This window comes from Carlito syrichta, unplaced genomic scaffold (assembly GCF_000164805.1).
Source record: "Carlito syrichta isolate Samal-C Ts95f unplaced genomic scaffold, Tarsius_syrichta-2.0.1 Scaffold315490, whole genome shotgun sequence".
In the NCBI taxonomy this organism is placed as follows: Eukaryota; Metazoa; Chordata; class Mammalia; order Primates; family Tarsiidae; genus Carlito; species Carlito syrichta.
In genome coordinates this window covers 2,113,326-2,139,290 of record NW_007259586.1, presented here as the reverse complement: position 1 = coordinate 2,139,290, position 25,965 = coordinate 2,113,326, and the positions used below count along the sequence as shown (strand labels likewise).

Here is a 25,965-nt window from a genome sequence, read left to right as displayed (position 1 = left end):
TTTTGTTATTTATTGTAGAGACAAAGTCTCACCAAGTTGCCCAGGCTGGTCTCGAACCCCTGGGATCAGGTAGTCCTCTCGCCTCGGCCTCCCAAAGTACTGGGATTATAGGCTAAGTCACCACGTCTGGCCTCCTCTTATCTTTATACTTTCCTGGATTACCTACTTTTTCATTTCTATAATGCACAGAGAATACATTTTATAATCAAGACAAAATTTAAAGTTACTGAAATGAACCTTGGTAAACAGAATTAATGGGAATCATTACTGTCTATTTTTTTCCACATTTTAGCAATGTTTTGTTTTTGTTCACCTCTGAGGGGAAAAGATATTTTAAATGTAAAAGCAAATAATTCAACAATGGACCTCTGAGTTTGACCTGAGAGTTACATGTCTCCCTTCAAATGCTCACCCTCTCTTGGTCACTCAAATGAATAATAGACGACAGATTGTAGGGTTGGCCCATCAACACTAAATTTATTTCACAGTTAAAGTAAGTCTAACCCTGAAAGCCTTCAGTCTCCTTTGTATTGGAACTATTCTTCACAAAGGCTCAAATACTGCAGGATAGCCTGAGGGCTTTGTTCACATGCTTCTTCTTTGAGGGCTAACTGTGCAGTCCCTGTCCAGTTATCCTTCTGGGTCGTTATCCCCCAAACATAACTCGAACCTCTTTCACTTGATCCCTCTTCCCGAACTGAAGAAAAGTATCCTTTTGGCAACTCTGACCTACTGAGAGAAAAAGTGCTAGACCTTTCTCCCACAGAAAATGCCTATGTGCTTTTATACATACATATCCACACATGTGTGTGCACAGATTTGACATGTCATGCCATGGGCTTCTGAGACACTCTGATGTCTGGGCCACTATAACAAATCTCTGACATGGGCAATCTAGATCTCTTAAATTTAACTGGAGAGATGGCTTCAAACCATAAACAGAGTGTGCAAATAAAGTCTACTGGAAATGCTTGGGCCATTTCCCAAATTATAACACCCTTTCTCACCTCCCCAATAAATGACTCATTTAAGTCCAATTTAACACAAAATGACAGATACAATCTGGAATGAGTTTGCAAAACTGCCTCCCAGTCAAACTGCACCTCTGAGTCCCTTTTAAATGCCATCTAAACTTTATCCCTCAATTTGGAAAATAAAAGTGAAGGAGCATCCTGAGAATGTGCTCTAAAAAGTGTGTCACCACTTGGCTATCACTAACTGGCATATATAATGGCATACTAATGGGCTAAATACACAATAATCTGGAAGCTTTTTGGATTTTCCCCCGATGAGACTTAACCTCACTCTATGTTCCTTTTCAAGTTCAATTATGAAAACTCATTAATTTGAAGATGCATTGTGTATTTAATATCTTGTCGGCACTCTGGGTTTTTAAAATCTATGCTCCGTGTGTGTGTGGGGGGGGGGGTCAGAGTGGGGGAGTTCAAACTATGCCTTTTTATTTTCTGGAAGCATGCTAATTAGCTACAGTGTTGTTCTCTATCTGGTTAGAGCTCAGAATTATCCAGGAGAAAAACCATGTTTATATATCTCCCAAATTAAAGTCAACTTGTATGCCTTCTCAGCGTCTGGATTACTTCCCAGAAGACCTGGTGCATGAGAATACATTCACTTCTGAACTACTTATAGCACAGGATCAGATTCGCATCAAATGTGATTGTCTTTCACCTCATTTTTCTAGGTGAGACACTATCCTGAAGACAAGTACTATAGTTAAAAGTACACTTTCAAGTCCATTAAAGGAACCTGGAACCCCATGTATACTAAGAACATGGATGGATGGAAACGCCTAGTATACCAATGGTGGGACATTCAGTACAGGCCTTCCTGAGTGACTACCTGCAATATCTTTATTTACTCATCCAATAAATTCATACTGATCACCTACTATGTGCCAGATACTGAGGGATACAATGTATAAATAAGAAAAAAATGGTACCTGAGCTTCTGAAATTTATATCTGAGTGTGTGTGTGTGTGTGTGTGTGTGTGTGTGTGTGTGTGTGTAGATGGATATTAACCAAATATTCATAATATATTGATAACAACATACTGCAATGTCCTTTAGAAATGTGGTAAAGAGATGACCCTGGAAGAACAGTCCATTGATGGAAAGAGGATATACTAAGTCCCCAAGGCAAAAATGAGCTTGTTCTGTTTGAAGAACAGAAAGGCTAGTGTGGTACAGCAAAGGGACTGGGGTGGCCTGAGAGGAAGTGGGAGGTTACACAATGCAAAAGCCTTGTGGGGGACAGTAAGGAGTTTAGGTTTCACTTTAGTTCAAGCAGGGGAGTTCATTAATGAATTCTAAGTGGGGATGTAACCAGGGTCAACATATTTCCGGAAAGTTTGGTCTCTATACTGGGTGGTGAATGGATTGGTAGGGAAGAGGACTGAATGTGGAGAGGTCAGTCAGGAGGCCACTGCTGCAGGCCACATGAGGGACCTGAGGTGGTTTATAATAGGGTAAGCAGTAGTGACAAAGGAGAGGGACAAGTGAGGTCAAAGACACTTTGGTGCCAAATTCAATAGGCATTGCTGACAGGTTGAAGAGAATAAGAATGAGGAGGAGAAGCGGGAGGAGGAGGGGGAGGAGAATGACAACCACCACCTGGAAACAAGGGTATCTACCCCTAATGGTTGTTGCTGGCTTGAGTAACTGGTTGGAAATACACTGAGAGGGAGATTTCCAGTGCTAACTGCTGTCACTGTACTGATACTTTTGAATTAAGACTTTTATTTCTGAGTCTCAAATCACAGCCAACTAGGAAGAAAAAAAATAGGTTCAATTTTTAAAACTTCATCAAGGTCCTTGGCCACAACTGGCCAGGAACCTGTATTACAAGACCTTTTAAAATAAAACTCCTTGAAATGAATGATTTCCATACTACTGTCAGGCCAGGGTAACTGGGAAGATGGAGTGGCTTTTATAAATGGAAATGGGGGGTAAAAAATCAACTCAACAGTATTTCACAGAATGATTTCAAAATTGAGGTACTTATAAAGTGAACTGAAAATATTTGCTCTGAAGAGCAAATGAATACAGACAGCACTTAGGAGCTTAAATGATGAAAAGAATTCATGTGGCTTAAAAATGACAAATCGATCCATTTTAAAGCAAAATTATTTACAGTTCACTTATCTGCCAAGACCGAAGGCCACTGCAGCGATTTACATGGACAACAGGAAAACCTCCAAGTGCTGATGAGGTATTAGGCCAATGTCATTAAAGGTTGTGTGAAAATCAGAGACTCAAATTCAAGTCAAAGTGGAGGATGGTCTTTCTTTTTTGTCTGTTTCTTTTATCATTTATGGGTCAAAGTCAAACGATTTCTTCTAAAAAAAGAGGGCGAGAGGAGTTAGGAAAGCACTGACTGGATATGGAAATAGATTTTGGTTCACAGTGAATGTCTTAAAGGAATCTGATACAATGGCAAAGTCTATCTTAGACTAGGGCTCTGGAAGAGCTGTGGGAGGTGAGAGGCAAGGAGACCGACTTAAGTGGCTCTACTCCTTCTCCTATCGACCACTTTCATCACTGCTTCTCCTTGTAGCCTTGGGGGGATCGATGATCGTATTGGTTGTCAGACAAGTGTCATTAGGGAAAAGGAAGACAGGTGCCAAACAACTGGGAGAGGCTGAAAAGAGGCAGGGTACCTACAACTGAATGATGCAGGCTGGGTCACTCCAATGTACACATTATCTAAGGGGAGTCACTCTCTCACGCCACTTAATGACTAGTTCTCAGCAATTTCCTTTAGCATTCCTTGCTGGAGAAGGGGACAGAGAGGGCGGTGGAATAAAAACCTGTCACTACTGCTATCTCGCAGCTTGCTATAAAGAGGTTGTTGAAGAGACCACCTTGCCCACCATCCAGTGCCTCCTACACGAAAACTAAGCGTAGGATTTTCTAGTAACTAGGAAAATTCTGTCGCAGTGAATATGGTACATTTTGTGGTTTCCGGTGTCGACAAGGCTGTTGAGGAACTCCAAAGAATTCTGTAGCTCAACTGCAGCACATAATCTTGGGTCTTGTCATTGCATGATGACTTACAGGTTACGGTAATTAAGGGTTGCATGATTTTCATTATGTGTGTACTTGGTTCTATATTACATTTCTGCTCTATAAACTGTTGAAAGTACATGCTCTTCAGACTTCAATCCCCATGAGGTGAAAGTCTAGACATATCTGCCTGTTGGTATGGGTATTGCTTCTCTCTCCCCAGTTCTATGAAAGCAGGAATGGGTTCTGATTTAATGCCTGTTGAATACTGGCACTGGGTCTGGCACATAGAAGGTACTCAATAAATATTTACTGATAGAATGCATGCATTAAAACATTTTGATTCTTTATGGCAATGAATCCTCCTTTGAAGGGAGCAATCAAGAAACTGATTGTTTACAAGCTGCTAGAGGAACACCATGACCATCTTACTTATTATAGTATCCCCAGTGCCTCACACCAAACCTGACATTTCACAGGTTCTCAATACTAGCTTGTTGATTATGGATGAATAGATGGATGGATGGATGAAGAGATGAAGAAAGGGTACAAGGAAAGGAACGGTAGGGAAATAAATTAGTAGGAAAACATAAGCAAAGGCTGGCATAAAATTCTGGGTTTGGTGCGACATTTCGAGTTTTAAATTCTCACGCACAAGATCCTTGTGGTGTGATTTAGACTGAGAGTCTCAGTTAAATAAGTTTTTAGTCAGGATGATTAAGTTGGGCCACAGAATCCGTTTCTCATAAAGGTCTAAAATCTGACAGCAAAGACATCTTATTTTTGTCTCGACTATTTGGCAGAAAAATCCCTGATGCTATGGGAGTCCGGGTATTAAATTAGTAACATTTTATTAAGATATTGCCATTGTCCCCAATGAGCATATAAACCACAAATTTAACATTTAAACTAAAACTAGTAGGTGAAACTGCTTATTAAGAGTAAGCTACAGGGACAATCCAGGAGGAGAAAAAAGATAAAAAAAGGTAAGTCCTTCTGTTCTAATAAAACCCCAACGACTTAATTATTAAAAACCTTAAAAAAAAAAAAAAAAAAGGTATGAGGGCAAAAAGAAGCTATCGGTCACATGAGCAAGCCAACAATGTCAGGAGCCACTAAGAAAAACAAAACAAAACAGAACACCATAGTTCTGGGTAAAGAAACCATATTCACAGTGTTACTGCTGAATTTAAGTGAATCACAGCTCAGGCAGAATCAGCATGCTTTTACTCAAGCATCCTGCATAGCAGACCCTATCAGTCATCACCTGAATGGCTTTCTGGTACCAGGTCATCCAGCTTCCCTACGGATTCCTTCCAATACCACCACAAAAATTCCATAATCATCTGTCTCTCTGGCAGAACATCATCAAAATTCAAACTGGGAAAGGAAAACAGCTTTCAACCCACCTGTACAGAGCTCTCACTGATCACAGATGTTAGCAACGCTTTATAGCCAACAGCAGACCTTGGCTGACAGCCCCCAAATTTTGTATAGCAGCTGCCCGAGTGTGCCAGCGATGCTGTGAAAACCATCATCCCCGTCCCGGCAGACAAATCGGATAGGGGCAAGCCCCAAGCTGGGGGCTCATTCTTTTCTAACCCAGCAACATATCACTCTCTTAGCTTGTGGTAATTAAGAGCCAGCAGACTGGGCAAAGCAGTTAAGAGAGCTTTTTTTCTTAGGAATGGAGCCCGAGTAATTGGCTTGCTGCTTGCTAATGACATGGCTTCTACAAAAATTAACTGTCATTGAAGATTCTCCTAGCTGACCTGGTGAATGCAGGCTTGGTACCTGTTTGATAGCCTTTGAGTTCACCAGATAATTCCAAAACACTCTGGGGAAGAAAAAAATGCAAATAAATCGCAAAAATTCTTTTGCATGCTGAGTTTAAATGGATGCAAAACAGGAAAGAACACCTTGCTACTTGATGTCAAGCTATCTGTCCAAAATTACGATGTCTCCCCCAGCGTGCTTCTTGACAAGACTCCATTCCATGTGGGGTGTGTAAAATAGGTCCATGTATCAACACCGCATGGCTGGGGCGGAGGGAAGAAAAAGGATGGCTCATGCTAACTCAAGCTTATAAGACACATCTTCTGAATTTGCTTCCATTTGTTTGAAGGCTGAATGGGTTACTGATTCTGACCCAGGGATAGGAAGACACACATGCGCACATGTACACGCTTCGGCATCTCTGATGTTCCAACGTGGGCACCAACCAGCACTTTTCTGCCTGGACATTAACACAAACTGACAAGGGAAACAGCCCTGAAGTCAGTGTTCCAATCACCACGGCACTATGCCATCAGAAGCACATCAATTATTGCAGGTTTTTCTCTTTGGAGAACTTAGGAGTGGGGTTTGAGAACGCAGGGAGCGCCCTCTCTCATTTCCTTAATAAACTTCTGCCTCATGCTGCCAGGCTTGGAGACAGGTGGAAAGAATTCAGCTGCAGCACCGTAAGTCGCAAAGTTTTAAAGGTTTTCCTTTCCTGGATGGCAGAAAGCTGTAAATTTTCCCTCCCCAACATCTTCTAAGCCACATGGAAGCATCTCTTTTTATCCTTATGTTAATGAATTGGGAAGCTCCTTCCACCCAGATCAATTTCACAGGCACAGGAGTTCCAGATTGAGTTTTTAAGTAGCATTTTAATTTGTCATTAGTGCCCCGGGAGCATACATCCATACCACCAAGCAAAACACTATAGCCTCTAAGCTATTAGCTAACATGTCAACTAGGTAATGCATCTTCAGGGAAACCAGATTAGAAAGGACAGCACAACATTGATTTGTTTTTTTTTTTAAAGAATTCTATACCTGCAGCATAATGCTGCTAAAGCTGGCAAAACAACAAAGGACATTTTCACAGCAAGGAAATGTCTTATTTTTAGTGCTGGGGCAGTGAACATTGTTCCATACTGCATGGTCACATATACAGGGCACAGCGATTCTTCCTTAAACCTACAGCCTTTGTAATTTGTAAATAATTCATCCTCCAGTGCCTAAGAAAGCTGAGGGAGAGAATGGGTAGCCATGTGAACGGCTGGGAACACCAGTTGAGACCAAAGCTACTCATGAAGCAGGTGGAGCTTTTTTCTCCCTCCTTCCAAAGGAAACAATAGCATTTGTATCAAGTTAAAACAGCTATTAAACTCATCCATTTAAAGGAGAGTATGACACATTTGTATAGAGAAGATTTCAAACATGCATTTCTCTATCCTGGCTCCTGCAGCCCGCCCACAAATCACTTCACAGTTAAAGACAAACCCAAATGCCTTTTATACCAAATAGATCCCCCAGAAACTTAACAAAATGAGCCCCGGCTCCTGTCTCCTCCATTCACTCTAAAACGCATCGAGTGAAGTGAAGCCAGACAGTGTACCCTCCTACACCCAGCTCCCCACCACTTACCCCCAGCCCCAACAAGCACCAAGTAACTGACAAGTCCTTACCGACTTTGGGCTCTTCTTGGGAACTGGCAGCCCTAGAAAAAATGCAACAAGGAGGGGAGGGGGAAAGAAATCATTAGCATATAAATGTTACCTTTTCCTTAAAGAACAATCCCCAGGTGTTCCATGGCAACCTAGCCATCTGCAGAGTTATGTCAGATTTCTCCCCAGCATCGGAGTTACCAGGCTGTTCATATCGAATCAAAGCAGAGGGAGGAGGAGAGCGAGAGGCAGCAGATCTATCTGCATTAGCTATGCTGACTTGTACTGCAGCAGCCTGGAGGCTGGGAAAAGAAATTCACAGACCTCAGCGGCCTGGGAAATTGAACACTTGGACAGAATCTCAAATGCTCTTCTGGATTAAGAGAGACTTAACTTACAATTAATACCAGGATATTTCCTTTCCACACGATCCACTTGTCAAATGAAGTGGACCAATCAGGACAGAGGAAGGGGTATATATTTAGATCCAAAGGAGTACATGTTTAAAATTAAATTTTTTTTCTTCCCCCCCACCCCTCTGCCTTTCTTTAGAAAGTGGAAATGCTTTCTTTATTTGGATGAGCTTAACACCAAAACAAAGGCGGATGCTCTTTTGCCAGCACAGAACGATAACATATGAACACAAATCCAAGTTGGCCTAGGATCCCCCCTGGATCCTGAGCACACGTCTGTCTCAGTGACTGCCAGTCATCCAAGCAACCGCCTGTTCAGCTTCTTGGAAAGGACTGGAGCTGGGACTGGACCCTCAAGAGGGAATGTCTGTAATTTGGAAGTGAAACAGAAACATTTCTCAGAGCTAAGAAAAAAAAGATAATAATGGAGAAAGAGAAAAGCAAAGGTGGTCATACAATCTACTGACTCTCCTGAAACCACGTCCTTAGTGGAAGGGCTGGAGCTGGAAGGGAAGGTGATCTCCTCATTTCTAGGAAAGTCAGCAGCAATTAGGGGCAGAGTTCTGGGAAATCACCGCCTAGGCAGTGTGGGAAAGAGAGGCAAGAGAGAAAAATAAAGCACATATTGATGTTTCAAGAGAAATCATTTGTGCAAGCTGCACCTCTTTTTTTATATTTTTGTTTGAGCAGGGGTTAGACTGCAAAATGCAGATTCCATCTGCATAAACTGCAAAAGATTTGTTTGGGATCTGAGGTTGTTGCACTGGAGATTACAAGATGTTTTTGAAAGCAATTCCTAAGTAGGGTGATGATTTCAATGCTTCTGGAAGTGACTTGTCAAACCATGAGCATGCTAAGTTCAGCACAAGTAATGAGGCAAAGGAAGTGGGCGAGTGAGGAGGAAGCAGCCTGGATGAGTACTGCTGATGTGCCCACTGCAAGTGAGGCATGATGAGGAGTGCTTGTGCTAAAGGCATGGAAGTTCCTCACATCACCAAAATGAAGTCAACTAGGTTGGGCAGCCTGGCTCCCAGACTTTGGAGGGCATAAGGAACACTTGGCAGCGTGTTAAAAATGCAGAACCCCAGGTCCCACCCTCAGAGGTCCAGGAATCTGCAGTATTGACAAACATGTCAGGAGACAGACACAGGTGATCCATATTTAAGGAAACTATGATATAGTAGAGTCTTTCAAATCGGGCAAACTCAGATAGCCAACCTTGAGCAGGTGCATTAGAACCCTCAATGTCTTAGTTTCTCCATTTATGAAATGGAAATGGTAAGACTCATTTCACAAGGTTGTTAAGATAATGAAATAAGAGAAAATGTGGAAGAGCCTTGTAACTGGCACAAGGAGTTACTCAAATATCCATTCCCTTCACCTTCCTTGGCTAATTTACATCATTCAGAAAGGAAGTGGTTACGGTTATCTTGCTCTAACTAGGGAAAAATTACTTGCTAAGCATATTAAAATATAACAAAGATTGTAGGAGAAATATTTTACCGATAGATAATAACTGTTGGAGAACTTCACTATATCTTTATTCTTAAAAAATAATTATTAGGTACTTTTCTTGGTTCATTAATATGATTCCCTTAAGGAATTTTATCGGGTTATATCAGTGTGGGTCACTGTACAAACTTCAAAATTATATAATATGACGCCTTTAAATTCATATTTTCTCCTAATTCAGACTGACGTTCTTAGTCAATTGGAATAAGCAAGATTTCATCATAGTCACCTACTGCACTTGACTCTGCCCAGGATCCCAAAGACTCTCTTCAAAAATCTGTGAAGAATCCTTTACCAGGTAGGTAGAGTCAGGGAAAATGGTTTCAATCCACACTCCTCTGCTAATCATTTATAAGACTCTGGCCAATCTTAAATGCCCTTCTCTTAAGTACAAAATATATAAAATAAAAGATATTTTTCGTTTGCTATCATAGAGAGACACTTGCACACACATTCAAAGGTGCATTCACAAAGATGTTCACTGCAGCATTGTTGGTATGAAAGAACACTGGAAACAACTGAAAGTTCTAAAAAAACCGTGGGATAAGCCCATCTGTAAAGCAGTCTGCAGAGGTTAAAAGGAATGGACTCTCTCTACGGGTGGCAATATAGATGGCCTCCAAAACATAATGTTGAATAAAAACAGTATGCTGCAGAATGGCAGGGACAGCATGAGACAGGTGTTCAGCCACTCACTTACATACACACACAGCTTTTGCATTCCTTGAATGCCCACACCAAATTTATAAAAGAGACATTTCTGGTGGGGCAAAAAGGGTCAGGGATCAGAGGGACTTGTTTAAGGATACTATAGTCTTATTTGAATTCTTTTCACTTTGTTTTTTTCAAGAACATCATTTTCACATCTCACTGAGGCAAATATTAATTTTTTTTTTTTTTTTTTGAGTTGAAATCTCACTCTGTCGCCCAGACTGGAGTGCAGTGGCACGCTCCCGGTCACCGCAGCCTCGACCTGCTGGGCTCTGGCGATCCTTCTGCCTCAGCCTTCCAAGTAGCTGGAACTACAGGTGCGAGCTACCACGCCCTGCTAATTTTTTGATTTATTGTAGAGATGAGGTCTCGCCAAGTTGCCCAGGCTGGTCTCGAACCCGCGGGATCAGGCAATCCACTCACCTCAGCCTCCCAAAGCACGGGATTACAGGCTGAGCCACAGAGCCCGGCTCAAATATTAATTTTAAAATAAAGCTTAATTAATGGCTCTTCCACTGTTAACTGCACAAAACCAACCCGTTTTAAGGATGTGGGGGTAACAAGTTAAGGTCTGTTTCCTCTGAGGAAGTAGTCCATGGAACATTCTGAAAGGTCTCCATTCAGTTTATGCAACAAGCTATATATTACAGCAAATAAAATCCTTTTTTAATCTAAAGAGACATTTGTTCTTCTTTGCTAGCTAGTTGCTGAAAACCTTCGTTTTAAAAAGCCACACCTTTTCCAGGAGCCAAAAATGGGTTATGACTACAAATTAATATTTAAGTAGTTAAATCCAAGTGACTGCACTTGATTGCTTTTAAAAAAGAGAACTCAAAAGATTTGTTTTAGGCCCATATGGTCATTAAATCTTAAAATCTAATAAATATGAATGCTGGAACAAACCTTATTACAATTTATAATTTATTTTACCCAAAACTATTCAGATGGATTGAAAACAGCTGGGAGATTTAACAGAAAATACTCAAAAGGTCACTGTTTGAAGTGGCAGAAATCTCCAAGATCTAGAAATTCCAGGAGATAGCTGGTGTTTAGCTAGTTAACTGCAGGCCATCCCTTGCTGGATGGGCTATAGGAAGCAGCATTACCCCACACCACATGGCATGCCAGTGGTTTTCCTTAGGCAAAGTAAACACCGTGTGTGCCCTGTGGCAGCAGGAAGTTTGTGATCTACAATTTGTGTATTGTGTTACATTCAAAGCACATGGGCAGAAATGGTGCCTGTCTTAATGGGCTTATCTGGTCCATTCAGGGTAAGGATGGGAAGTTTTCAGAAGAGGCAGAAGAAAGTTCATGGATGGCATCATATGCTCTTAAGAGCTTAGAAGGCAGCAAATGTTACTTTTAAGAAATCCCAAAAAAACTTTTACGGGAAAGTGTATATTCAAAGTGTGAGTTCACATGTGATCTGCAGAAGTGAGAAAAGCATGGGACCTGAATTTCTAAAATTTCCTATTAAAAAGGTGCTTCTTTGGGGGGGGCAGGAAAGGCAAATTATCTACTAGTGACGGGGACCTGACCAGTTAATGGAAGAAAAAAAAATCTGTTTCCCTCTAAATATCAAGGCTATAACTATAACTAAATGGCAGAATGCTATGCTTGGTGAAATTTTATCACAGTTGTACACAAATAATTTATATGAAAAAAGTAAAGACATAACAGAATACATATGCATTTGGAAACAAAAACTAGAAAGTTGTAAATGAAGACAGCATTTTCTTTGGCTCATGGGATCACAGGTTACTTTGTTACCTAATTCATATCTCTACAACAAGAAAAGCTTATTTATCTGGAAATACACATATACATATACACATCTACCACAGTAAACAAAAGTCAACACTACAGGCTGAGCCTTCTTTAAGTAAGGAAATGCAGCAAATTCAGAACATTTTATTGCACTTTAAAATCTCTAGAAACATCACTTACCTCTACCTCCTTCAAGAGTTGCCTACTTTGCCCCAAAATGAATGCATAAGTTTATGTTCATAATTTTATTAAAGTGCCCTCTTTTACTTATGATTTGTGCTTGTCCTACTGACTAACTGGAAATAGGGAAACAGGAGGAAAGTTCAGCTGGGCTATCATGGAAACCAAACAGAAGCCAAGCACTGCCATTTTGAATTGTTGGGAAAGAGTGGACTTCTTTGTACCTAATTTCTCCAGATTTAAAAGGAAGTGAGAATGCCACCCAACCTCACTAACTGAAAGAATCAAGAAAAACTGTGCAAAGGACTTTGAAAAGATGAATCTTCTAAAGTCACTGACATATAAAATGAAACTACAAATAATAAAATTGTACTATGTCATCATTTAAAATTTTTTTCATTGTGATAACTCATTCCTCTTTGTACTTAGTCTCTAGATTTGAGCATTTTGATTTGGAAAACAATGGGGAAAAATGGAAACATTTTTATTTCCTCCTAAGCATAACAAATGCAGCGTCACTAATCCACATGTCATTAACACACGGGGTTCTGTAGCATTTTGCAAGGCAAATGCCATACTGAAAACCATACTGGAGCTGGATCAGGTAATATAGTATGCAAGGAGCCGGGCTCAGTGGCTCAGCCTGTAATCCCGTGCCTTTGGGAAGCTGAGGTGAGTGGATTGCCTGAGCCCGCGGATTCGAGACCCACCTAGGCAAGTTGGCGAGACCTCATCTCTACAATAAATCAAAAACTAGCCGACGTGGTAGGGCGTGCCTGTATTTCCAGCTACTTGGAAGGCTGAGTGGAAGGATCGCCAGAGCCCAGCAGGTCGAGGCTGCGGTGGCTGGGAGCAGCCACTGCACTCCAGTCTGGGCGACAGAGTGAGACTCCAACTCAAAAAAACAAAACAAAACAAAACAAAAAAACTGAATCTCATCCCAGCATGGTGGTTCATGCCAATAATCCCAGCACTTTGGGAGGCTGAGGTGTGAGGAATGTTTGAGCCCACGGGTTCAAGATCAGCCTAGGCAAGTTGGCGAGACCTCATCTCTACAATAAATCAAAAACTAGCCGACGTGGTAGGGCGTGCCTGTATTTCCAGCTACTTGGAAGGCTGAGTGGAAGGATCGCCAGAGCCCAGCAGGTCGAGGCTGCGGTGGCTGGGAGCAGCCACTGCACTCCAGTCTGGGCGACAGAGTGAGACTCCAACTCAAAAAAACAAAACAAAACAAAACAAAAAAACTGAATCTCATCCCAGCATGGTGGTTCATGCCAATAATCCCAGCACTTTGGGAGGCTGAGGTGTGAGGAATGTTTGAGCCCACGGGTTCAAGATCAGCCTAGGCAAGTTGGCGAGACCTCATCTCTACAATAAATCAAAAACTAGCCGACGTGGTAGGGCGTGCCTGTATTTCCAGCTACTTGGAAGGCTGAGTGGAAGGATCGCCAGAGCCCAGCAGGTCGAGGCTGCGGTGGCTGGGAGCAGCCACTGCACTCCAGTCTGGGCGACAGAGTGAGACTCCAACTCAAAAAAACAAAACAAAACAAAACAAAAAAACTGAATCTCATCCCAGCATGGTGGTTCATGCCAATAATCCCAGCACTTTGGGAGGCTGAGGTGTGAGGAATGTTTGAGCCCACGGGTTCAAGATCAGCCTAGGCAAGTTGGCGAGACCTCATCTCTACAATAAATCAAAAACTAGCCGACGTGGTAGGGCGTGCCTGTATTTCCAGCTACTTGGAAGGCTGAGTGGAAGGATCGCCAGAGCCCAGCAGGTCGAGGCTGCGGTGGCTGGGAGCAGCCACTGCACTCCAGTCTGGGCGACAGAGTGAGACTCCAACTCAAAAAAACAAAACAAAACAAAACAAAAAAACTGAATCTCATCCCAGCATGGTGGTTCATGCCAATAATCCCAGCACTTTGGGAGGCTGAGGTGTGAGGAATGTTTGAGCCCACGGGTTCAAGATCAGCCTAGGCAAGTTGGCGAGACCTCATCTCTACAATAAATCAAAAACTAGCCGACGTGGTAGGGCGTGCCTGTATTTCCAGCTACTTGGAAGGCTGAGTGGAAGGATCGCCAGAGCCCAGCAGGTCGAGGCTGCGGTGGCTGGGAGCGGCCACTGCACTCCAGTCTGGGCTACAGAGTGAGACTCCAACTCAAAAAAAAAAAAATATATATATATATATAATGTGCAAGGAACATGGATCTACATACATATTATTTAGAGAAAGAAGGTAAGGGGGAGGAGAGAGAGAGAGAGAGAGAGAGAGAGAGAGAGATTGAGATTGAGTTCATTAAGAAAGCCAATGAAAGGAAAAGACTGAGATCTTGATCAGGACTAGTCTTTAGACACCAAGAAGGATAAGAGCACTCCTGAGCACATTTTCATCTCAGACCCCATAGCTTTCTCTGTTATTCTAAAACCTATTAATGCATAATCCTGCATGCAGGACTTGAAAATTACAGCTAACTTTTATCTAGTAAACACGTTATTAGGAGTTTGTACTAAAAAACAATAATCAGAGAGTCTTATAAAGATACATATAAAATAGATTTACACAGAATTATTTTAAAAAGATAAAAACTAGAAACAGTCTTAACTAAGAACAGACAACTGAGCAAACAGACTGTTGTGTTCTATCAGTAAGATTAAATATTGTGACACTATTAAAAGTAATTTCAGGGCTAGGAACGGTGGCTCAAGTCTGTAGTTCCAGAATTTTGGAAGGCCGAGGCAAGAGGATTGCCTGAGCCTGGGGATTTGAGACCAGCCTAGGCAACTTGGTGAGACCTCATCTCTACAATATATCAAAAAATTTGCTAGGCATGGTAGCATGCGCCTGTAGTTCCAACTGCTTGGAAGGTTGAGAGGGAAGGATCGCCTGAGCCCAGCAGATCGACGCTGAAGTGGCCGTGAGTAAGTCACTGCACTCCAGCCTGGGTGACAGAGTGAGACTTTGACTCAAAAAAAAAAGTAATTACACTGAAGAATATTTAGTGACTGGAAAAGAGTAACGATATAAGACAAGAAAAGAAGGGTAAAAACTGTGCATAGACTATATAAACTCATTGATAAGAAGCTGATATATGTACATATATTCACATACATCATATATCCAACGACTAAAGAAAATACAGAGGGTGCCAAAAACGTACGCACATTTTAAAAAAGGAGAAAACTGTATTAAAATTGTAATACTCAATATATACTGATGACAAAGGATGATTGCAAGTCATGTTTGACTTCTTTAATTATAGGAGATGCTCAAAGTGGTGACCATCAGTGTCCAGACACTTCTGATCACAGAGAAGAAAAAGTAATACATAGATAACATCTCTTAAAATGTGTATACATTTTTATTGGCACCCCTGGTATTAAATTTTATCTCTGAACATTAGGATTAATGGGCGAGTCATATTCTTGTTTTCAGTATTTTCAACGTTTTCTAGATTTTACATATGATGTGGCTATAATTATACACAGCAGAGCACTATGAAACATTGCAGCCAATATACAAATGTGCTTAGACAATGGTAAGTACTTACTGGCCTGAGGGCAGTGCTAGATTAAAAGAACAAATTAAGTTTGTTCTAGCTCTCTCAGCTCAATGACTACCATTCCTACTCAAGTGTCTGTGCTCCTAAATTACTGGGTCATGGCCTTGATTGAAAGTGTGATAAAAAGCTGTTACAGCCTCTCTCAGAAAAGCTGCAGAGAAGCACAAAATTCTACATATAATTTCAGGGAGTCTCTGAAATCCTGACCAGTGACCCCGAGAAGCACATTCTACTGTGGCCTATGGTTCTCAGTTTAATCATCCTTGTCCAAGCACATGGCTAGTATTAGAAGCAATTCCTCAGGTGAGGTTCACTCTAGCTAAGTTTTTACCTTCACTAAGGGCAGTATATATAAAATATTGTCTCTGCAAATAGAGGGAATAATGAGAAGAATCAAGCTGAAAGAGAAAGTGTCATTACTTATGTCTCCTTTTTTGGGAAGATCTACAGGATACAGCTTTTAAAAATTATGTAAGGAAATGCATTAAAGAATGAACCAGAACACTAATAATTATCAGCAAAAATGCTGCTCCATGAAAAAAAGATAGATAATGTGCTTTTTGGGTAATACTTATATTTGCAAGAAATAGCATGATGATGAATTGAAAAAGAGACCATTGAGACATAGTCATAGAAGGGGAAAAGGGAAGACAAAATCAGAACAATCTGGGACTTCCCCAGCCAATCAGAACTTATGAAAATTTAACTGCAAACCAGCGGCTATAAACACTAAACATCAGTGGCCAGTAATCCTTCTAAAAAAAGCCATCTGCATCATTTCCTGCCAACTTTTTTTTTTTTATTAATACAGAATATATAAGCTGTGAAATAAATTTAAACTGCCCTCTCCTTGCCAATAAAATGCTAAGAACAGTCCAGAAAACAGGAAGAGGTATAGTCAGTCCTAACTTTTTCCACCGAGGGCAGGAAAAACAGGGAAAATTCACTCATCGTGTAACCAAACTATGCTGAGGTTCTATTATGTGCCAGGAGATGTCATGAAATAAAGCAATGGTCAAGACCTACAAGGTCTTGCTTTCACAGAGCTCACATTCTGTGGGGAAAAAGAGAATAAACAACCCAGCAAAGAACTGCAGAGAGTGATAACTTCTATGATGACAGTGTGATGCAGGAGAATGGAACAGGCTGTGCCTGGGATGCACAGCTACTTTACACTGGGTGATCCAGCAAGTCTTTCTTGAAGAGTCAGTATTTGAATTAAGACCCAAATTGTGTGAAGGAACCAGTCACGTGACCATTCATTCACACAAGATTTCTTGAGCTCTATCATATGTGTAGCAAAGTATTACTGAAGAGATAAAGATATATTGGATATGGCCCCTGCCCTGGAGGAGTTCCCAGTCTGTTTAAAAAGAGAAAAAAGTAAAGCAAGAGTCATAATTCAGAGTGGTGCGTGGTAAGTGCCATGACAGAAGGAAAGAAATTGAATCCAGCATGAAGAGGGGGGCAGAGGAATAGGCTGAACATTGAAGAAAGACCAGCATTTAATCATGGAGTAGGAACAACAAGCAACGATTGATGCCTGATTGAATACGGATGATGACTTTCAAGTTTTGTTTGCTTGTTTGTTTTTAGCTAAATCAGTGTGCCGGCATAAACTCAAGGCCAAGATTAAACCAGAGTACATTTTCACTGAACTACTTTACAAACACTATACATCACAAAACTGAATCCATAAAACAAAGTGAAAAAATGATCCTGGTTTGAACACGTTTGATTTTTTTCCTCCTTCTGGCCAAATACCATCATCAATGCTGTGGTATAATTTTTCAATGCAAATATGGTACCAGCTGCCAAGAACAGGAACATCAGACCCAATGTCTCCAAAAATATGAAGGCATTCTTTCCTTTGGGGACTCAATAATGGTCATTATGAAATATTGTGGCCATTATAATTTAGAGGGATGGTTGGACTTCAGATGTCTGGAATAAGTAACTCCCAATGCTGTGTCAGTTGGCATTTTGTGAAGAAGATTAAGAATACAGGTGTACAGATTTTACAGCTATGGTAAAGTCTGCTTCAATTACACAGTAGACACAGTCTAATAAATAAGTCCCTAGGAGAAATAAATGGCTTTCAAAGTTGGTGATTGCTTATGGTTTTACAGAGCCTTTCACCTCAAAGTCACAAGCTTTGAACTGGCACAGGTGAGGAGAGACCCAAAGTCATTAATACCTTGGGCTGCTCAAAAACTTGGGTAAGATCCATAAATTGCCTTCATGCAATTCTTGAGAAGTACACAATCACTTCAGAAAAGGTGTTATTGAAATGACATGGATGGCCCTATTGTTGTTACTCTTTAAAACATGTGAAGAATACCACGAAGGGCTGAAAACATGGCTTTTCTCATTTTTTAAAAAAAAGGTCTTAAAAAACAAGGGCTGGGTGCAAAAATAACAAGTACTGAGAGCCTGCCTTTGATACACATCTTCATAACTTCTCTGAGTAAAGTATGAATATCATCCCTATTTTGTAGATGAGAAAACTGAGACACTCATGGTTAAATAACATGGCCAAGGTCATTAGGTCAGGTGAACAGCGGAGAAGTCTTGGTCTAAAGCCAAGCCTGTGCTTTTAAATACTAAACTGCACAGTCTCACTCGAAGGTGCTTAAACTATTTGGGATTAGAGCCCACTATGAAGGGATTAAAACTGTAGTCATTCATATACAACAAATGTATTCACTGAAGATTTTTCATACAGCTTTATGGAGTACATGTATTAACACTTACCATCAGCAACTTATGGGTTGATGGGTCGATGGGTCGAGGAATCCTGGACTCTAAACAGTTTTTTTCTACAGACAGCGTGGGAGTCTATGCATAGTCAACCATTTTCTTAACTCACCCCTGATATTTCATTCCAAGTCATAGCACCTAAATCATTAATCATTCAAGGCTATATACATGCTAAAACATAACAGGATCAGTCTCTGATTTGGGGCAATAAAGCAAATGTTTAAAGCTACACAACTAACACAATGACTGACCATCAGGCCTTAGGAAATACAGCTTCAAAAGCGAGTGGGAGCTTTTTCTAGTTTGCAAATGTTTCTTGACACTGCCTGATAACAGGATTTTTTAAAAACTGAGGTTAGGGAAAAGAAGGAATGAGTCAGAAGTGGAATGTATTATATAGCATCTTCCCTCCAGAGGGGAAAGAAAAAGAATCATCAACTTAAAAAGACCACTAACTTGTCAAGATGTACCTACCATAAGGCCAAATTTCTTCTTCAAAGAAAATTCCAAAGAAGATTTACTTTTTAAAGGTAGAATTAAGCTATTTTCTCGTATGGCTCTAGGAAAGCTCTCTCTATATGCGTTAAAAATATTTATAATTATGGTGTTTAGGAATAGGGTCTTGCCTCAGTCTAAAAATGTTTCTATTAACTGCCGGAAGACAGTTTGACATTTCCACTAGTTACATTTCCAATTGGAATTGCTTTTTATGCAAATGCTTAAGGGTTGGCCTAGTTCCCCATTCATTCCTCTTATCAACAGTTCATTCACAGAGGTCTCCTAGTAAGACTATGGTGGCCTGGAAGCTCCACACAGTTCTTCCAAATTTGAAAGTTTGACTTTGCACTGCTTATGATGTACGGAGGGATTATGAAACAATAGCCCAAAATAACTCACAGAACGAAAAATAACTGCTAAGGATTCCTTTCCTGGGTTGGAAAACAGGATGCTGTGTGAGCCCTTATTTTAAGGTCACCGGCCCTGAAGGGAAAACTATCATTGTAACTGGTGCTGAGAAGCTTCGAGGTTAAAAAATGCATGCCAGGGTTCTTTTCTTCTGCATTACTGACTTTTAGGTTGATTCTTATCCTGACTGCTTATTTTTAGCAAGGCAGGTTAGGCACAGGACCAAGACAGAGATCTAGAAGAACATCCTGATTTTTTTAACCTCACAGGACACCAAAACCCTGAAATCCAAGGTCCTTCTTGAGACTTTAAAAAAAAATCTCCCACCACATATGTCTCCAAAACATATCCCAAATCCACCTAAGACCCTCTCTAAGCCACTGCCTTTTCTTTCCTAGATGACCACAAGAGCCTACAAACCGGTCTCTGTGCTTTATCTTTTATCTTCTTAGTCTGTTATCCACAGAGAGGCCAGAGACATCTTTCTACCACATCAATCAGAAGCTATGGTCTCCTGGACATATGTCCCTATGGCTTCTCAATGCAGTTTCAATGAAATATGAACTTTTTTCAGTGTCCCCTCATGCCCTCCTTGATGTGACCTGCCTCCCTCTTCCACATTATTTGCTACTATTCTTCCTCTCATCCACATGGTCCAGCCAGGCTGGCATCTTCTGCTTCCAGACTATTTTCTTGCAACCCTTCAGACATTTTCTCTGGCTGCCCCCTCAGCCTGGAACACTGTACCTGCAGATCTACATATGGGTGGCTTCTTCTTGTCACTCAGGACCCTCCTCCAAGGCCAATTCATCAGAGAAATCATTCAAAGATCCAGGCCATTAGCAGATCTGAAGTGACCCGTTTGGACACATTTTATTCACTCAGCCCAGTTTCTTCATTTTCACTGAGCCTATCATTCTCTAAAAGTAACTTATTTGCTTATCTATTGTTTATTGTTTACTTGTTTATTATCTCTATTTCAGGAGCCTGGTCTATCTTGGCCTATTCCTACAACAGTAACTGGTCACCAGTTCAATAAATACCCATGTGCACATGCAGAGCTTATGAAGTGAGTTTATATCTTAAGGGCTGCAGGAAAAGCTGATGAGGCAAAGGGGAGGGGCTACTTGGCCTTTCTTTTTTATCACCATCACTGCTGCAGTGACTATTTAACAGCTCTTGATCTTTGGTCTGCTTCTTGATTTACTGGTGAACTGCCAGGCTCAGCTCAGCTCACAGCTGCCTCACTCAGCACAGAGAACAAGGTTCCGCTGTGCCACCTTGTGTCCTGACTTCCCATCACAACAGATGAGCTCTCATCTCAGAACAAACTGAAAGCTTAGGAAGAAAAAACAAAACAAAACAAAAAACCCCCAAGCCCTACAAGCTCCCAGTCCCAGAAAATGAATATGTTCTCAAGGATTCTTTGAGATTTAAATAATGCTTCAGGTAAGGATACTTTCATATCTTATAAAAGCAATTTATATTACAACACTGGGTTAAAAGGCTCTAAATGCCTTTTCTCCACAAAAGCAAACACACACTGATGAAAAATAATATTTCAGGTCCTTTTCTTTGGGCAAACCCATAAATCTCTTGAGCAGTTTTAACAGACTGATTGGCATGACAATCACTTTTTGGTCACAACGTAATTTTGCAAAATAGGAGGGAAATTTTCCAGGCTGGTTCATAAGGGTGTATATTATTTGGAAATTTCAATTAACTTTATTACCAAATTATAAATTGCAACCGAGGCCATGCCTGGCACCATATCAAACTTTACTCCAATACCTTAAATTTAAGAAATCATATTAGCCTGAGAAAGCAGAGGTCATGGTTAAACAATAGTAAGGCAATCAGAGTTCTGCAGCACTGCATTATTCAAAGTGTCTACAAGTTAGACCTAAGGAAGCCATTTACTGAGGGGTCAGGTTTTTCCAAGGAGCAAAGACATATGATGAGCATCCCCATTCATCTCCCCTAGAGATATTAAATGTCTTCAAAGTCCTCTTGCTGAAACAGTATCTGAAAGGGTCTAAGTGATCATGTGAATTGCACAGAGGAAAAAAAGCTGTTTCCTTGACTATGTCAATTTTCAATGAATTGCCGTCCCATAGAGCTATAAGGAGAGGGAGACACTCATGCTTTGTCCAGCTATTAGATTTCAGGTTTCAGTGGGTCAGTGCTCCTTGTACCAACTGGATTTTCTTTCTTTCTTTCTTTCTTTCTTTTTTTGAGTTGGAGTCTCATTCTGTTGCCCAGACTAGAGTGCAGTGGCCACTCCTGGCCACCACAGCCTTGACCTGCTGGGCTCCAGCGAGCCTTCCGCCTCAGTCTTCCAAGTAGCTGGAACTACAGGTGCGCACTACCACGCCCGGCTAATTTTTTTATTTACTGTAGCGATGACATCTCGCCAAGTTGCCTGGGCGGGTCTCAAACCCGCAGACTCAGGCAATCCACTTACCTCAGCCTCCCAAAGTGTGGGATTATGGCTGAGCCACCGAGCCTGGCTCTGGATTTCCTTAACAGATGACAAGGAATCAATTTTGCCCACATACGCCCCAATACACACACATCAACCCACTCAGGACAAGTCTCAATTAGAAATAACTTTTATAGGTTAAGTACATTTACAATGCAGGGAAATCCAAAGACTGTGAGGCCCTTTAATGAAATATTTTCGCTGGGAACAAGATGTATAACCGAGCATACATTTATGTAAGGGAAGAATAAGTACATGGAAATGAAAGACATGCTGACCCAGTAAGCATTCAAGTCAACAAGTTTCTCACTGCAGAAGACAAATGCCAGGATCCCTTTGCTTTCTCTCTTGTCTGGTTTTGGCTGTTTCCCAGTGTTTACTTTCTTGGTAAATGAGGCTCCAGTCAGGCTTCGAGTCAATGCAGATGGAGGTCTTAATGCAAGCAAGCATACTCCAAATGAATTTTTAAAAGTTGTCATAAAGTTTCTGATACTGGTTTTTATATGTAAGAAATTGGGCATGAATATTTTGGGGTACCCCTGAGCACACTGAATGTTCACCCAATTTTTCTTTTGCTTTTGGATGTAACATTATCTGGGTTATCCTGATAATGTATATATAAAACAGAAGGATATCATAAAAGGGTCTGACCAATAAATGTATTGTGTAAGAGTGATGAATCTAACCCTGGCCTTGAACCTGCTTCTGCCTAAATTAGAGATGGTGGAAACAATGGTAAGAGAAAGGAGAGATACCCCATTGCTCTTGCTGTGGTTTGGATTCCAGAGTCCCATTCACGCATTCCTTCAGTGGGTTCCCTCTTCTCTCCTGTTCTAGTCTCAACCTCCTGTGGGCCTCTTCCCTACAGAAGTGATTCCCGGAGTTTACATTTCACAAACCAGCAAATTTCTATAACACTAAGAACATTAAAAAAGGTGAGACAAATGAAAATCAACTATCTTTACACAAGCAAAAAAAAAAAAAAAGAGGAAAAATATTATCTATAAAGGAGAGTCCCTCACACTGAAAAACTTCACTTCATGAGAAGCCTACTGCTCAATTTTGATTTTTCCTTTGATTACTTACTGAAAGAACATGTCACCACAGACCAAAAGGAACACATCTCCTGCTCCCTCTTCCCTTGAAGCTCCTCCTTTCTGTCTTCTCTTATCCTTTCTCTATGCCAGACAACTACATCAAAAGTATTGAAAACAGTAGGTCCACTTCAGCCTCTCTTCCATCTCCTTCTTCTTTTTTTTATTTTTTGAGTTGGAATCTCACTCCATCGCCCAGGATGGAGTACAATGGCATGTTCATGGCCACCCCAGCATCGACCCACTGGGCTCAGGTGATCCTTCCACCTCAGCCTTCCAAGAAGCCAGAACTACAGGTGCACGCTTCCATGCCCAGCTAATCTTTTGATTTATTGCACAGATGAGGTCTTGCCAAGTTCTCCAGGCTGGCTTCAGACCTGTGGGCTCAGGCAATCAGCACACCTCGGCCTCCCAAAGTGCTGGGATTACAGGCTTGAGCCACCGCGCCCAGTCCACCTCCTTTCTCTTAAGCCCCATCCCATCTGACACAGCAAGGAGCTAGAAAGCAACAAATTCTCCCATCAGGGCAGCACTGAAGGTATGGCACAACCTTGTCTCATTCCATCCTCACTTCAGTGCTGAGGAGGGTGCAGATCTACTTATGTTTCAAATGATAATTTGGAGACTCAGAGACATTGCCTAAGGTTGGCCCAGACTGCACTGCTAGCTAGTGGCAGGGAGGAAGACTGAAGGGAGACAGTCACAACTGGCCAAGTTGCTACTCCATTACTGAGCAGATGCAGAGGTAACACCAAGAAGAAATGGGAGACTGGAGGATCAGTTGAGGCCAGGAGTATGAGACCAACCTGGGTAATATAGCAAGAACCCATCTCTACAAAAAAAATTTTTTTAAATTGGCCAGATGTGGTGGTGCATGTCTGTAGTTCAGGGTACAAGGGAGGCTGAGGTAAGTGGATTGCTTGAGCCCAGGAATTCAAGGCTGTAGTGAGCTATGATCACACCACTGCACTCCAGCCTGGGCAACAGAGACTCTATCTCTTAAAAAAAGAAGAAGAAACAGGGAACTCTCAAATAAAATTTCTTCAATCAAAATTTAGCAAAAAGTAATCCAGAAACTTATTTCATTGATACCTTAAAAACCAGAAGACAGCATTTCCAATAAGCAAAAACAAATGATGTCAGCAGGGTTAGAGCAGTGGTTCTCAATCATGGCTGATTTTGGCCTTCGGGGGATACTTGGCCATGTCTGAAGACATTATTGGTTGTTACAACATGGGCGGGGTGGGGGGGAACTACTAGCAGCTAGTGTTGGATTGAAAAACAGCCTTCTCTTCTTTCTTCAACTGCCAAAGTCTAAATGAAAGTTGCTTTACAGAGGCACACAAACTATGTAAACACAGAACTGCATTACTTCATGGCAGTGCTGTTATTTTTTTAATGCAATCATCTGCCACTTTGGTAAGTGGTATCTATGGCAAAAGTAACTGCAGAGAATGTAGGCCATTTGAAAATTTAGAAACAACAAAAATATCAAACAGTGTAGACCTCATTCCAACTATCTCCAAATGATTTTTAAAAACTAATTAGTGTTTATGCAACTATAAGAAAGCTTTTGTAGACACAGCTTTTACATGGGTTCATCATGCCAGAGCCCTTGAACATACCAACTGCCAAAATAAAAGCCTAATTAAAAACTCAGGCTGCTGAATGAAGTGAGTTGACAGCCAATGCTACAGAAATAAAGGGATTCTCTCTGTTATGGAGTCTTATAACTGGTCCATGTCACAGCTCTCTAGTTATCGTGTCTGCTACTCTATGATACAGAACAAAGGGATCTTTTGAGAACCATACTGTCTCAAATATGGACAGCACAAAAATGGCACATTAGAAGTGTTAATGGCAAAGGTAATATACCAAATAAGATTACTAGGAAAAGAATTAAAGCATGAGAAAATGGGCAAGACGTGATTAACCACACTATTTTTTAGATGTTTACTTGCATGTCACTCATTTATTTATTTATTTATTTATTTATTTATTTATTTATTTATTTATTGAGTTGGAGTCTCACTCTGTTGCCCAGACTGGAGTACAGTGGCACACTCCCAGCCACCGCAGCCTCGACCTGCTGGGCTCTGGCGATCCTTCTGCCTCAGCCTTCCAAGCAGCTGGTACTACAGGCGTGCGTTACCATGCCCGGCTAATATTTAATTTATTGTAGAGATGAGGTCTCGCCAAGTTGCCTGGGCGGGTCTCAAACCTGCGGGCTCAGGCAATTCACTCACCTCGGCCTCCCAAAGCGCTGGGATTACAGACTGAGTCACTGAGCCCAGCACGAATGTCACTCATTTATGACAGAACAGCATAGTGCTGAAGTTCTTGAATGAATGAATGAATGAATGAATGGTATTTATCGTGTATAGTAAGAAATCAAAAATGTTGAGAACATTTGTAACACAAAAAGGAGCACTATTAAGAAGAGTCTGAAATAAACCCAGGTAACAACTTGGCACAAAAAAGGCATTTTCCATGTTGCCAGTGGAAACAAATTACTTCTAAGAGCCCAATGCTATTTTTGAAGACATTAAGATTCTACCAGTAAGAGTTCTGAACCAAAAAGGATTAGGTTCACAAATAGGGGACATGATTAATATCTGAGCTGAATCACAAACAGAGGAAATACCAGGCCAGGTACAAGTTGGGGAACATTTTAAATCTGCAGGGGACAACGCAAAGACAGACTCAGTAAACACCATGGCAAATGCTGAATTCCAGATGGTAGTAAAGAATATGTGATTTAATTTGAAGGAAATGAAAGAAGGTGGGAAAATCTTACACAGAGTAAACTCTGCCTCAGGTAACAGTTTTGAAAGTGCTTAGAACTGGAAAATGCTTAGAATAGAGGGGTAGAAAGATATCTCTTGCAATAAAGAGAAATTCAACAGGGTGAGGTTGCAGGACATATAACAAAAGGGAGAAGCTATTCTAATACTATTCCTTATAGCAGGAACTCTTCACATGGGAAACACCATCCAAGGTTGCTGATAACTAATACATTAATTTTCTTTTTTTTTTCGAGTTGGAGTCTTACTCTGTCACTCAGGCTGGAGTGCAGTGGCATGCTCACAGTCACCCCAGTGTCAACCTGCTGGGCTCAGGCG

The 25,965-nt window shown here is 41.1% G+C and overlaps 1 protein-coding gene across 8 annotated transcripts in view; it reads right to left on the bottom strand.

Moving 5' to 3' along the window:
* MAGI1 (membrane associated guanylate kinase, WW and PDZ domain containing 1) overlaps nt 1-25,965 on the bottom strand; it is a 692,842-nt gene that overhangs the window by 39,594 nt on the left and 627,283 nt on the right. For all 8 annotated transcript variants that reach the window (XM_021706368.1, XM_008072888.2, XM_021706369.1 and 5 more), the window contains one exon: nt 7,478-7,509. In XM_021706368.1, the coding sequence (XP_021562043.1) occupies nt 7,478-7,509 (32 nt within the window). The remainder of the gene's footprint in view (nt 1-7,477; nt 7,510-25,965) is intronic.